The 16157-nt window shown below is 41.9% G+C and overlaps 1 protein-coding gene across 1 annotated transcript; it reads left to right on the top strand.

The window, feature by feature from the left end:
• Positions 1–11923: 11923 nt before the first annotated feature.
• On the top strand, positions 11924–15330 carry zbtb43 (zinc finger and BTB domain containing 43). The gene is made up of 2 exons (XM_071542150.1): positions 11924–11984; positions 13561–15330. Exon 2 carries the CDS (start codon positions 13580–13582, stop codon positions 15029–15031), a length of 1452 nt encoding a protein of 483 aa, XP_071398251.1. The 5' UTR covers positions 11924–11984; positions 13561–13579; the 3' UTR covers positions 15032–15330.
• The last annotated feature ends 827 nt before the right edge of the window (positions 15331–16157 follow it).

Raw genomic sequence — 16157 nt, forward strand, 5'->3', positions numbered from 1 at the left:
CGCTTTCGTTTCGTTTAACTTTATCCTTGAGAGGGCGCTCCAGGATAAATTAGTTGTATAGGCTACCAGGCGAAGGAAGTGGGAGGATAGGCCTATTTATTTGGGGTTAGATTATGTGGACTATTTTCAACCTCACATCGATGTTGGAAAATTATTTAAAAACTTAGGCTATACGTTTCCCTGTGAGGGATTAAGTGTAAAGTCTTTATCTGTAAACCATAGGTGACCATAGCAAATCCGGGATTAAAATTAGCCAACCTAGGACATCAGAGTTCACTCATAGGTTAGGCTACAATAGGGCTACAATAATTTCACTTTTTTTCCTGGGGTAGCTGGTTCCTGGTAGGCTACTAATATTAATCTAATGCGATAACTTGCCTCCTCGAAGTTGGTGTCTGTCTCCCTGTTTGACAAAAATACTGAGCCAAGACAACTTGGTGAAGATGGGAGGAACTGTTTTCCCACCGCCATTCCCGCTCTGGCCCTTCATTTTCTTCTTTGCCTTCACAAACTTGTCCCCCAAGTTCTTCCATTTTTTTTTGACAGATGTCATGATCTGTTGACAGCACTGTCCCGATTTCCTTCCATGAATTTAGAGACATCTGAACGTCTTTATAGTCTCTTGTGGATGGGTTGTAAAGATGTCTATATCGCTGTACTTCTTCTGACAGGCGATCCTCAAAGTTGTTCATTTTGCCGGTCGTCAGCTGTCAGTTTGCGCAAATAGAATACTTCCCTAGTAACCAACTAACATAGCAACCATTAGCCAATCATAGCCTCGGAACTGACTACGGCGTTTGCAGAGGCCTCCGCAGAGTTTCATTTTTTGACAGGAGCGCGGAGCTCGGTGCGGACCCTCCGCAGACCCTTTGTGGAGCTCCGCACCCACCGCACAGACCCTCCGCACCGTGAACACCAGGCACAACGCAGAAGCCATACATTCGCGTTCCAAGCATCACCCACAGAGCTGGCATAGAACCCATGAAGTACTTGTTATATTTTGTGTAGGCCTATGACACACTGTAGGCCGTAAAACTTAAAGTAAATACAAAATTGGATACAAAGAAATCGGAGGGCAGTCTCTGTTGTAGTCTCTGGCCTCCACTGATGCATTGTCTCGGACTATGCTTCTTGTTACGGCACTCATTTTTGGCATGGCTTCAGAACCTCACCAAAGTTGACCGACATGAAACTGTGTAAACAGATCTAATGCGGAGGTAGTGGGCAGGAAGGGAAGGAAGTGAACAGAGATGTTCTGGCAATCTGAACGGTTTTCTTTCCCTTGTAGCTAGAAATTTGGATTAAGTTCATGGTTAAAGGTAGATGAAAAAACATGTTATTCCTGCAGCCCAATACAAACCTATGTGTCATTTTTCAAGACCAAATGGAGAATCTGTTTATACCTACTCCATTCATTGTACTGAATATCCCCATGCTTGATTCTCCATGCCCTTACAAACATTACTACTCTTCCTCCTCTGTACACTCTAGAAACCCCCAACATAAACTTTCAGAGGCATGTTATTAAAGGAATCAGCATCTTCATCCCCCCTTCCCAAATCCAATTTCACCCATTCTATTGTACTTGTCTTCCTTGGGGTCCTGCGACCTATTAGTGACTCCATCCACTTCAGCCCTCGCCCTTTATCCTTAACTCCTCCAGCCACTGTGCAGGGGCTAAAGCAACAAGCCTGAGATTCCTCCTGTCTTTGTGCATGGATAACACACACACACCAAAAAAAGAGAGGGAGGGGAGGGAGATGGGAATACAGATGAAAAGATGCTCTCCTTCCAAGCAGGTGGAAACGCTTACATTTTTAATGAAAAGATGATTGCTTTTGCTTGTCTTGTCCTGTATTTCTGGTTCTCTCTGAGACATACGTGACAAAATCCTTCAGCAAAATGAAATATCTGCGGCATATGCCTTACACTGAGCCACCTTCCAGAACCTTAGCCCATAAGTTTGAACCTTAGAAGTGGGAGCAATTTGAGACAACCGAGATTTTGAGTACTGCTGAAAAGACTGAAAGACACTCAACATCATAGATATCATCTAAGCCATTGATTCTCAACCTTTTTCATATCAAGGACCCCTAATTTAGTTCACATTAGGGTCACAGACCCCCATTTGATGAGGTTTTGTCTCTCGAACCCAATTCTGAGAATATTTTTATTATTAGATATGATTTTGTCCAGAATTCCATGACTATCTGTATTGTAGGTAGAGAGATAACAGTGAAACTATGATCAAAATAGTCATTCTTCTACATTCTTAAGTTCTTGTAAATGAGATAATGGTGAAGTTTAATAATTCATCAATTTGCTGGGGACCCCCTGGAACCTCCCCAAGGACCCCTGGTGGTCCCCGTACCCCATGTTGAGAACCAATGATCTAAGCAGCCTAACTGCTTGAGCTATAATTCTACATGATAAATGTGGCTAAAAACTAAAAAAAAAAACTAAGAAAGCCATGTTTGAATATCAGATCAGTATCACAGCTTATTTTTACCTGCTCAAGGAGAGGCAGGAGATCGCTGACCTTCAGTCTCCGGACCAGTTCCACTGAATCGAGCTGGGAAATAGCAGTATGCACTGTGTTCCTGGGAACCCTGAGCAGCCTGGCTACCTCAGCTCAGCACTCCCTGCCAGAAGTGCCTGGAGTCACCCTGAGCTCTTGGATCAAGTAAAGCTTCCCCATATCCCAGCAGATGTTCTGACCGCCTCTGAACTCCCTCCAGATGCCGAAGCTCCCAGCTTTCCTATCGGGATCTACACTGGAAGGACGAAAAGTTCAGACATCTATTTGCCCCTAGATCTTCTAGTCCGTGCTCTCTTTTGTACCTTCAATGCTCTGGCCTTGATGAACCTCGTGGAAGTTTGAACATGGGTTTGGACACGACAATAGAGGTAGTTTGACCTGCTGTTAGTGTCCTAGAAGAAATGTTACCTTCTAGGGGTTATCATCTGAGTCTAGTTAGTGTGCCTATCTTGCCCATCTATAAACCACCGGACTTATCATTTGTTTCGCAGAGGCTTTGAGGCAGGCGGTGGCGTGCTACGGCCTGATGTGTAGCAATGCGCGACGCCTTTTGAATAAAACTCAAAACAGCCTCGAGAAACGGCATCTCCCTTTTCGTAATCCGCCCTTATCTCCGATCTTCCACGCGGACACCTTTAAAGCATTAAAGAGGCTAAAATCGCGACACGTAATCCAAAGCTGCTGTGAAAACAAGATCATTATATTTCAACACAGTGATTCAGATAATGCTTCGTATGTGCATGACTCATGTTGGAGTCTAATGGTGTTAATGTACATGTATGATGTAGTATGATGAGTGTAGTTGAAATATGAGTGAAATTGTATAAGCATTTTCGTATCGGACAATGAAAGGACAGAATGACCATAGATTTCTGTTGCCTACTGTCCTCAGAATTAGGCTTACAAGTAATATCTTGATCCCGTTTTTACTCAATACAGTACAAAATATAAGAACTACAATACGCAATATATACAATCCGTACATTACACAATGTACAATACAATACAATTTATAATACAATATACAATATAACATACAACACTAGGAGCATAAGTGTTATGAATAATATAAATGCTAAATGATAAGTGATATATGGTATTGCACAGTAGGTAAGTGGTAATATGATATAAGTAGTCAACACTGACGGCACAGTGGTAGTGCAGTGATGAGTGCAATAACAGTACAACAGTCCAACAACTGTACAATAACTACAGTGTCTTGTGGTTAGAGGTTTGCCCAAAAATTCTCCATTGGCTCTCACTTCAACACATCAACCCAGTCTGATGTCTCCAAGTGTGTAGCGTGTGTAGACTGTTATGTTACCTATGATAACTTTAACTGTATTGCTTTACCACTGAGTCCCCATTCATTGTCAATGCCGCCCCCTAGCGGCACAAATTCAACATTACAGTGTGACTAACTAACGAATGAACGAACAAACAAACAAACTAACGGATGGAGACCGATCCATAGTCCCCCCTTTGGTGGGGGACAATAATATTGTTTGTTTGTTTTTTTTATCATCAGTAGAGATGAACTGCAGAGTGAAAAAGAAAATGGTGAGACAATGGCCCAATAAGCTGTTACTACCATCTTGCTTGACTCTTCTTTAAGCATAGTCACTCTTGGCCACCTTTGACCTTAATTCCTTCAGCACCTTCCCTGGCCTTGGCCAATGATGCCGAACGGCTCCATCACTCCTCAGGTCAGGTGGATGTGAGCGCTGCTGTACAAGACTCAGGATGCTATGAAATGGCCCATTGTTCCGCAGGCCTCGGTAGAAAGAACTAGAAATGCGGTTAATAGCTCGGGAAGTGGAGCTAATCTCTGGCCACCATTACTGCAAGCAATATTTGCAGAGATGACAGACTTATCAATGACAAAGGCGCAGGTAGAGAAACCCTCCCTTGGAAGACTTTTCTTTGATTTCCCCATAGCTGGGTTGGGCATTCCTAAGAGGGCCAAGTATGGAGTTATCCCTCCCTCTTTATGATATGCCAGATGTCAGTCAGGTCCTCTTGTGCCTTGGCCATTACCCCTGCAATTGGGTTTAATCTGGCAAGAAAATGTGATGATAATTTTTGCAAAAGACGGGGATTAAGTTATTACAGAAGTGGAAGATTTTGTAATCTTTCATCTGCTCATTTTATTCTTACTTTCGCTACAATAAAGAATACAGTATGAAATATCTTTATTCATCTCGAGCAAAGAACATTCTGACCTTGACTTTGTCTGTAACACAAAGTAAGAATCAACATTAGTAGAAGGGCAAATCTGACAAATTATCATGCACAAAATCTTGAGGGTCTCACATTGTGTCTATTGATACTGACTTTGTCATTGGAAACAGAATTGAGTTTTGGTGCAAAACTTTGGATGGTCACTCAAGGGTCAATTTCATTTCAACAGACCAGCTGTGACAGTGGATCAACAAGGCGTAGGCCAAGGGTGAGCACGCTTTGGTGATCAGTTGATTGCGGCACTGTCTTCCAGTCAAACGCAGGACCCAGTTCTTCTTCTATTTATTCCAAATAAACCAGAAACATAAAACGCATTACTTACTGTGTGAGGATTTTTCCCAGGAAAGAGCTACCAGTGGTGCTGTCTTTTCAGTCGTTCTCATTTAATCTAGAATTTAAATCTTTTAGTTTTGAGTCTATAATTTCTCAGAAGTATTCACCTGTTTTCTACCCAAATGATGCCTGAATTCAACTTATTTCCCACTCAAGCCAAAGAAAAGTCAACAAAGGAAACCAAAGGATTCTACCCTAAACCCATCACAATGTGGATAATGTAGATTTCCTTTAGAAATATGGTTTTTGAATGTGAAAATAGCTTCATTTGTCATAAGAGGAATTTATAACTATTCTATGTATCCTTGAAACCAGTTAGCTTTTATAATGTAGGAACACACTCTCGGTGGGTTCATGGCATGAAAACATCTCAGTGGCGTGAGTGGTGATGTGCCTTATGTGCTAGATTCAGGCCTTTGCTGTGTGTTAGTTGTGGTACTCCTATACGCCTCATTGGTTCCCTGTGACTATTGAAAGTTTCAATCCTATCCTCCCATGAATAGAAATGAAAGATCCACAAAGAACAACCAAAAGTATATTTGGCGCGAGTTGGCAATCACCCTCCTTTGTGTACATCAATCAGCTGGGTCTTTGTTTATTTAACAAAGTGCATATCAGCCTTTTGATATATGTCACCACCAATTACATGCTTCTTTTGGTACGTATGGTCTTCTGTCAGTAGTGTATTTTGCTACAATGGCCTACATCTGAAAATTGCTCTCTGCTCTGGAAGAGTTGAAATGATAGGGGTGACACGGTACATTACATTATTAAAAAAAAAAAAAAGAAATCATAAGAAAAACATTCCCTTTATATCTTATTAATATTATAATCACACTCAAACACAAGTTAAAAACAAAAGGCTTCTATGATGTGATAATTTCATTACACTTGAATGATTAAAATGAAGATTATTAACCTCAGATGGTATGCTTTCTGTTACCAGTGAAATAACAGATGAATAGTAATGGTCTCCATGTGGAATTAGGGTTATCAGAGAGAGAGGGTTATTTAAGTGACTGGATTTCCCCAAATCTTCTTCAACTGAATTCAGAAATAAGCCGAATTCCTGATTAGCCTTGACCACATCCTCATATTGAGTCAGTCAGTCCTGTGACTCCATTCAGCAAGCATGCATCTAATTTACATCACAGATCATATCAACGTTATTTTAGCTTCTCTCTTCTGACTTTTTTCCTACTCTAGCCTGTTAGGTCTACAATTGAAGACAAGAATGTACTGATATTTTTAAGGCTTGGTCTGGCTTCAAGCTTTATCTCAGAGGTTTTTAACTAATGATATCTTGAATGCCCTTCCAAAAACTAATGGTGATCAGATCTTTGCCCTAGGCTGAGGAGCTTAGGCTAGCAAAAACTAGCTAAACATAACTGAGAAAACACTTCTTAACGGTGCTACATGTAGCATTTTTAAGCATCAATATAACGTTGTCAAATTAAAGGATAATTCTGGTTATTTTCAACCTGGGCCTTATTTTCCTAGTTTTTGGCATTATGACTATTGATTGTGTTCAAAATTTCATCACTTACTTCACTGTAGAGCTTTACATACCTCCAGGTCAGGTAACATACTGTCACTCTGCAACAGCTGAACCCACAAAGTGATAATGGCCGGGGGCCGTGGTCGACACGAACGAATATAAGCCTGCTTCCAATAAAGGCCTGGCACCCTCTGCAGTCGAGGTAAATAAAGGCCCGGGCCAATATTAGAGGAAATACGATAAAACATATCCTTTCAATGCAACAACACTCATTGCAATGAGTTCATCTGATTTCTGATTATCCATTGCTGGAAATTTGTGTATAAATTGCAGTATTAGATATGTTATTTTAACTAGTGTGAGCTAGTTAGCAAGTACACCACAGAAGTAGCCTACTGTAATGCTGCATTCATGTCAATGTTCTGTAAATATGACCAGCTGACTGTAGAGTATGTGGGATTTTGTGAGGGCTCTGTTATCTCCCACCTGGTGTCACGTGCATCCACCAATGTCAGCAGTCCAAGGTATTAAAAATCTAAATTATCAGTTATATTCACACTAACACAATCAACCATACTTGTAAAAAATTTGAAATATCTACTGTAGGTAGTTTATGGTTGATTTTAGGAAATGATTTGGGCGAGTAAAACACATACACAACGCTTTCAAGCTAAAGCAACGAAAACCCGTTCTTCTGCTTCTTCCGATATGACCTGAACGCAGCAGAAAACCGGTGTGTGAGCAACACTAAAAAACTATCAAATAGACCATTATAACTGAAATGTCATGGCAATTGTTCAATCACAGCTATTTAAAGTGTCAGGCAATGGATAATCAGAAATCAGATTGCAGTATGTGTGTTATTGTGTTGAAAGGACGTGTTTTAATGGCCAAGTTGAAATAAATGGAAATATCCTTTAATTGTGGTATTGTCTTGGTCTCACACAGCAGCCATTGTGAACACTCAAGGTGTTACTTCAACATGATTGAGGACTTCAAATAGACCAAACAGTTATAAAAATTATCTAGCAATTTTGGGAAGAACAGCCACAACAACCATTAGCATTAGCGGGGAAGTTAGTTAGCTAACTTACTAGCTAGTAAGCTACTAGTTTACTAGTTTAATCTAGCCTAGGTAACTCTCTATCTAGGCTATACTCTGGTAGCTAGCAATAATGGGCCAAATATTAAAATGTGATGTTCATTTGTTTCAGTGTGGATTGTTTTTCAGTGGGGAATCTGTAAAATGATAAATGTTAGTATGATGTGTATCTTGGTACACAACAGTAGGACAGAGCTGGGCTGTTTTGCTCTTCCAGGTAGAGTTTCCAACCCCAAAATGGCCGCCATGTGAATAAGGTCAATTACCATAAACAAGTGAGACCATGGTGGAGATGATTGGTAGCCTCACATTACCCATAAACCCCGTTGCTTCCTATCCCCTTACCCCCCTCCCTGGCATCTTTGGCTTGACTAAAGAGGATAAACATGTTGAAAGTGATTTTCCCATCGGCCTTTCACTCCTTCCACCATCTGCCATTCCCAGAAACTCTGAAAGCTTTAGCTCCATTTGCTCTGGAAGAACAGAACCTCTTCCTGTTTTGTGCTGTAAAGCAGTCCAACAGATTTCCCGCCAAACCTGACCCGGTGGCTCACAATGTAAAATGCAGTGGAGAGTCCAGTAGAGGCTGACAGGCTTCTCGGTGATGGCCTCATTTGTTTGTAGTAATTAATGTCTCAAAATGAATATGGTAATGATTTATTGATGTTAAAATCTGACACGTAGCACCTTTAAGACAACTTTAAGACATTTGCATTAATTGTTTTTACAGCTCTTATTCTTGGTATATTTGCCTATTTTTTCTTCTATAACCCTATATTTTAAATTTATATGACATTGTTATTATTTATCCTATTGACTTTGAAATGTTATTGTTTTATTGTCTGTAAAGCACACTGTAACTGCCTTGAAGAGTATTATACAAATTGTATATTGCTATTGTTTTGTTATTATTATGTGAGGACCTATATTTTAAAATATAATAAAATATAATAAACTGTTTCAACATACAATCACATCTGATTGCATTCAAATCCTTAGCAAATGAACCTGGTTGTCCTCATATGCTCTGCAATCAATCTCTCTCTCTCTCTCTCTCTCTCCTCTACTACTGCTCTATCCCATTCACTCTCTTTCTGCCCAGTGAATCCAATATTGTTTGCATAATTACATCAGATCTATTGCTTTTGCACATTTGATGGGATTATCTGCTTGCCCTGTCAGTCCTTTTCTAGACAGCAGAAAGCAATATAAACGTAGGCATGTTCAGACATCAGAGCGATCTCATAAAGGCCATATTTCATAAGCTGTGCAGAGGGCAGGTAAAACCAAACATTAGATGGGGCTGTTCAAACACCACCACCGGTGACTATGGAACTGCCCTCTCTAAAGGGACTGATTGAACTGTTATTTTTACTCCAGTCTTTTTTTTTCTGCACACGCACTAGGCTGGATAGATATAGATATATAGGATATAGATCGATAAATTAATTTTTGACACCAGGAAATCACGTAGACACCTTGCTGATACCAAAGAGTCTACATTTCCTATTCAGAGCCAGACATTTCCTATTCATTGTCAGCTGTTATGGATATGTGTGGATATGTTTAAAATAGCATGCTTAATATGGCAGTGCACCAAAAGCTGTCTCCCCATTCCTACATGTTGTACATAATTTCAAATCATTTTCTGTTTTGCTAGAAGCCATCGTTTCCCCCCAAAAAAACATATGGCAAGGCTATTTCATGACTTCTGTAATGATATTGTTCTCAAATAATTATGTAATGGGCTCAATGTCATTGACTTAATTGGGAAACTTGTGCCTGATGCACTTAAAGTAATTTATAGCTGGAGAGTTATAAATTAAAGATTAAATTATGTGTGCAAAGTCAACATTTCAACTGACATGTTACACCATTTATCGCTGAATAAGATAATAAAAGTAAGATAAATGTATTTATTTATTTAGTAACACTTTACAATAAGGGTCACTAAGTTAAGGGTTAGTTAATGCTTAATAAGCATTAACTAACCCTTAATTAACAATTAACTAATGTGTAATTTACTAATGGTGTTCATGTTAACTAAGGTATTAATTTATACAGTATTTAATAGTTTATAAAGATGACTATTAAATAATGTATAAATTAATACCTTAGTTAACATGAACACCATTAGTAAATTATTACCAGACACATTAGTTAACTGTTAATTAATTAATTAACTTAGTGACCATTATTGTAAAGTGTTACCATTTATTTTCATTTTTAATTCTAAGTCATTATCAAAAACTAGCTATGAGAATAATATAATGAATGTATTCTGAATTCACTCTCCTCTTGTGTACCACCCTTTCCCAGCCTGCAGGTGCATCATCCTCTTCATCTTTATCCTCCTTCTCCTCATCCCCCCGGTCCTTTCCCTTCAGCTATAGGCATTTCACCACGCAATAAACATGTAGCACACAACAGACATGCTTCCTTTAGGTGTTAAATACCGTACACGAAATAACCGTATCTGACTTTATCGTTCCAATTTGATAAATATCGATTTCCTCTGTACACCTCAAACAACTGTATGATATTTAACACCTAAAGGAAGCATGTCTTAACTTCTCAACCTGTGCCAAATGAGCTGGTTGTTGTGTGCTACGTGTTTATTGCATGGTGAATGCCTAGCTGGAAGGAACGGGCGGGGGGATGAGGAGAAGGAGGAGGAGGAAGATAAAGATGAAGAGGATGATGTACCTCCAGGCTGGGAAGGGAAGAAGAGAAAACCTCTAATTGATCTTGGCCTGGGAAAATAAAAACTGAGGCACAAATAAGATACAGAAAAATATAGCCTCTTAATTTCATCCCTTAATTTATCATTACATAAACATTAATTACATATTAAAAATAACATGGCTTTAAATAAAGTAAGGTTAGTATCATGGGTTTTTAATGGATTTATTCATGGGTTGATTCATGGGGACACTACAAATTAAGGTATTTTTCATGCCTTTTATGCAGGTTTACAGGTTATCAATGAGTTAGTGATGGAAAGTCCCTGTCTCCCTGAAATACATCAAATTAGAAAGTAAGCAGTCAAACATTAAGGGGTGTTTAAGGTGGTTTTGAGGGGTTTTCCTCCATTAGTAACTCCTTAATTCATTTAAGGGATTTTGCATGAATTTAAGGGTGAACGAATGTAAACGTAAGGTTATTTTAAGGGATTACTGGTTCATATGTGTGTAGGCAAGAGATGAACACAAGGAACAGTTTCTGATCGCTTGCCAGTTTTGCCCTTATTCAGGATTTTGGGTGCAATCATTCCACGCAAAGATTTGCTTTGTTTCACACTATGGCCTACATTATCACTATCTGCTGTTATCAGACAGAGTTCACCTGATTTTCATGACTTCTTGGGTTTCTGTAAAGTCTCCATCTTACATACCAATACTTAGATATGAAACTCACCTGGGGCCCGGTGCTACAAATTGTCGAGTCACAGAGAACAAAAGCTTCAGAGAGGCACCGGGTAAAATAGCCTACACCTGGTTATGCTCAGACCTCCTCTCTCTGATCCCTGCACCTGGTCCAGACCACAATCTAGGGCCAAAGAATGTCTGGTGAAGCGTGCAGCGCAGACCACAACAAAGCCTCGCTTCAGAACAGATTACAACCTCAACAAGAGCCTCTTTGATTGAGCTACTTTGAAAAACACCATCAATATCAAGATTGCTTCTTGGGGTCAAGGTAGCATTTTTTTGTGTGTGTGTGTGTGTGTGTGTGCCTGAATTTGTGCATGTGTGTGTGTTATGAGTCCAGTTCAGTCCAGTCCAGTCTGCAAACACACTTAGACCACACATGGCAGTAAAAGGTAGAAGGTCCTTAGGAATCATTTTTTTTCCCCCCTTCATTTTTCATATAGCAACAAGCATCACCCTGGTTTTCCCCTTTGCCTGTATCGCCACCTGCTGTTCCTTAGGGACTTGCACCTCCAATATTCTGTATAATGGTATAATTTCACTAAGCCATGTCTTATGTTGTCTCACATTAACATTCTGGTCAGTGTCTCGTCACATTTTAAAATGATAAGCTTGTTATTCTGTCACTGTACAAGCTACTTGCCTCGTGCATCTGCGGGGGGGGGTTTAGTCGAACCTGGCAACCTGGACTTCGGGGGCGTGTTTGTTTACATTGTCCATCACGCGCCATGCGGCTCTGCTCTCGCGGCGTGATGACGTAGGCATAGGGGCATTCTGGTGGTGGAACCTCGGAAGAGAAGCGGCGGCTGTGACGTTTATCAATTTAGAAAAATGAATCCCAAGGTGAGAGAATTGTATTTTCATTGACGTGGAATGGTAATAGCTTATAGAGCCGTATGTCAGGGGGCGTTGAAAAGCAGCGAACCGTACACGAATCGACGTAAATTCCGGTGCCGTACCTTCGCCTGGCTAGCGCCTAAACCCGCGCTATACCTACACGGTTTTGCAACACTGCTTGCATCACTGTGGAAATCATACCGTAAATGTGTCATCAGCGGTGTTACAGTACAGCCACGCTCTGGATACACTGTTGCATTGCAGTACTAAATCCGTGCTAACGTTACCTGATAGGGTACAGAATGACCGAATTCGCCATTCATCCACAATACACTGTCAATTTGATTTGTCAGTTTAAACATTCATGATGAATGGCGTTTGGTATGACACAGGCTGACACATTACAACACATAACTATCATGCAGTATCCTAATGGCTGCCAGTTAAAGCTGTTCTGTGCCCAAATCGTAAAAATCAAGCCAACTGTAGCAAAATTGTAGCCGTCGACTTTCTTTGGTGAGGAGGAATTTCACTAACTTGCTTAAATGTGCAGCTTTGAAGCCTTTGCTTATGTGGTATATGCCTACTCCACAGCTCAACATGCAGCCAGTAATGCATTGGTAGATAAAAAAAAAAAAGAAGAAAGGTAAACAATCTACTGTAAGACAAACAACCACCAAGATGATCAAAAATCAATTCTGTTTTCAGAAGAGCATTAATTCATGCCCCCACCCCCCAGAAAAACAAACAACACAACAACCCTATCCTCATAAAGCCTAACTTACATCCATTTGATAATACAGTGATGTTTTTATTATGATCATACTATTGTAAATCTTTCTGTCAGCCTAAACAGGTGGATAAACTGAGTTTAGGTGGGTCTAGTCTAGTCTTGTTTATGTATATAGCCCTTCATCACAATGTCTCAAAGGGCTTTACATAGCATCATATACAGTACGTCATATACATACTACATCTACACATCTATGTCATATAGGCTACATACTTCATATGCTACACAATACACATACTATACATCATATACATAATTTTACTAGATTGCATACATCAGTGATTCTCAACCTGTTTCATATCAAGGACCCCTAATTTAGTACACATTATGGCCATGGACCCCCATTTGATGAGATTTTGTCTCTGACCCAAATCTGAGAATATTTTTATTGTTAGATATGATTTTGTCCAGAATTCCATGATGAACTGTATTGCAGGTAGAGAGATAACAGTGAAACTATGATCAGAACAGTCATTCTTCTACATTCTCTAATTGTGTTCACTTCTTGTAAATGAAATAATGGTGAAGTTTAACAATTCATCAATTTGCTGGGGACCCCCTGGAACCCCCTCAAGGACCCCTGGTGGTCCCCGAACCCCACGTTGAGAACCACATCATACTATACACAAACACATGCCTATGGGCAATATAGAGTCTTCAATCCACCTGACCTGCATGTCTTAGGACCTCCACTACTTTACTGCATGTATCCAGTTGAAATGACAATGCACTTTTAATTCTCAAGGCACAATTTTAAAATTTAAATGAAACGCCCTGCTGACATTGCAGATTTAGACCTGCGGCGACCATGGCTTCGGAGGGGAACGCGCTCCAAGTCGAGTTTCCAGACTTCTCCTGCTCCCTCCTGCAGAAGCTCAACCAGCAGCGGCAGAGGGGCCAACTCTGTGACATCGTCGTGCTCATCCAGGGGCACCAGTACCGGGCGCACCGGGCCGTCCTAGCCGCCAGCTCCCCCTACTTTTGCGACCAGGTGCTCCTGAAGAACAGCGCTCGGGTCGTCCTCCCCGACGTCATGCAGCCGTTTGTGTTCGAGCGCCTCCTCCACTCCTGCTACACCGGGACGCTTCTCTTACCTGCCGGCGAAGTAGTAGCCTTCCTCACCGCGGCCAGCTTCCTTCAGATGTGGCACGTGGTGGACAAGTGTACTGAGCTTCTGGAGGTAGGCGGCTGTACGAGCGTTTTGGGGCCTAAGTCGGTAGGACTCGGGACATTGGCGTGCAGCGAAAGGGTCGAGGGCAAGCCTTCCCCCGGAGACAGCAGCTACCACAGTCCCGGAGACAGCGACCTGCTCCTCGACTCCGGCGTTGGCGGCGGCATGGACAGCTTCGCGAAACTGGAGATGGAGCAGCTCCTGGAGAACAGCGGCTTCTCCCCGCCCGCCTTGGACCCGAACGCCCAGGCGAGCGGCGGCTGTTCCCCGCCCGCCGAGCGCGAGTGCTCCGGCAGCGAGGCGACCAGTCAGGACGGCGAAGAGGAAGGCGGGGACGGGGACGGCGACGGGGACTACCGGTGCGCCAGGCCCGCCTACGTCCCGCCGAGCATCATGGGCCACAGGAGGTGGCTGCACGTGAAGGCCGAGCGGCCCGAACGGGACGACTGCGGCGGCCTGCTCTGCGAGGACGGCGCTGACCCGGGACACTTGAATCTTAGCCGTTCCCGAGCCTCGACCAGCCGGGGGTCTTTGGCCGACAGCGTGGATGAAAAACTCGTCGCTCAGTTGGAGGAGAGCCTGGATGACGACCGGCCTTACGAAGACCCTTTGGACTTCTACGGCACCACGACGGAGGGCTTTTCCGCCGGGAAGGGTGAAAGCGACGTCTTAAGTCCTCAAGGGGATCTCTTAGACGGAGGGGTAGGCGAAGGAAGCAAAGACGGCGAGCAGACCCCGAGCGGCCCTCGAGACGAGACCTCCCACTCGGGCTTCGCGTCGGTCGTCTACAAGCTCTACCCGTGCCAGTGCGGCAAGAGCTTCACCCACAAGAGCCAGAGAGACCGCCACATGAGCATGCACCTGGGCTTGCGGCCGTTCTGCTGCACCGTGTGCGGCAAGAGCTTCAAGATGAAGCACCACCTGGTGGGCCACATGAAGATCCACACGGGCATCAAGCCGTACGAGTGCCGCCTCTGCGCCAAGAGGTTCATGTGGCGGGACAGTTTCAACCGGCACGCGTCCTCCTGCAACAAGAGCCACCACGCCAGGCAAGGGGTCGGCGAGCACTCTATGCCCGAGAATTGTTGAAGCGAGACTCTAGGAACCAGTAATCCCTTAAAATAACCTTGCGTTTTCATCGATTTGCATGAATTCGCCCCTTAATTCGTGCAAGATCCCCTTCAAATTTAAGTTAAGGGATTTATTAACGGAGGAGATCCCATCGAAACCTCCTTAAGCACCCCCTTAATCTTGAGTCCTTACTTTCTAATTTAGTGAAAAATTCCGGGAGACAGGAACTTTCCATTAATTTCCATTTACTAAACCTGTAAACCATGCACAAAAGGCATGAAAAATCCCATAATTACTAGTATCTCTGTGAATCAACCCATGAATAAATCCCTTATAAATCCGTGATACTATCCTTACTCTTTTAAATCTGTTATTTTTAATGGATAATTAATGTAATGTAGAAATTAAGGACATTTCAGGGACAACATTATGGGGTTTGGTTTAGGGCTGGGCAATAATTCAATATCATCGTTGATCGTCTTTCAGTGGAATCATATTGTGATGATATGAAGATATTTTGATATCGTGACATACATTTCTGCTGTCTGAATTGATGATGACAAGCAAATTTTACTTAAAAACTCTCATAAAATGAGGTATGGTAGGAATATTATTTGAATATTTCAGTTTGACACCACACCTAACATCACCATTCGGTTCAATGAGATGAACATTCATTTGATTATTTAACGTGATTTTGCATACATGAACCATATCGAGATATATATATTGATATCGAGAAAAATCCTTAGCATTATTGTGATATTGATTTCAACCATATCGCCCAGCCCTAGTTTGGTTTGTTTCCACAAACTTGGTGAATGGATTATCTTATTTGCTGATCATAGGAGAAGATTAGCAAACACATGGCTAGAATAGTGTTTGATCAGTATTGGGTGCAGGCCTATACATACAGACCAACTGAACACCCCAAATATTGGAGGCCATCTTTGTAGTTGTAGCCAGAACTGTGGATGAGTTTACTCCACGTCTTAAGATCACAGTGCCCATGAAATATGAGATACATGTATTTCTCGCATTCACTTTGAAGCAACAGTCCTATTTAAATGACCTAAGGAGGAGGGGTCCATTTACCTCAGTGTTCGCACAGACGTAACAATCAGCACAATGTTCTCGATCATGC

Source organism: Centroberyx affinis, unplaced genomic scaffold, assembly GCF_046629955.1.
Source record: "Centroberyx affinis isolate AG114_WGS23_722 - 3 ecotype Tasmania unplaced genomic scaffold, CSIRO-AGI_Caff_v1 ptg004023l_1, whole genome shotgun sequence".
Taxonomy (NCBI): Eukaryota; Metazoa; Chordata; class Actinopteri; order Beryciformes; family Berycidae; genus Centroberyx; species Centroberyx affinis.

Excerpts from the sequence above, each read along its gene's own strand:
- zbtb43 (XM_071542150.1), top strand. The coding sequence starts at position 13,580 with ATGGCTTCGGAGGGGAACGCGCTCCAAGTCGAGTTTCCAGACTTCTCC.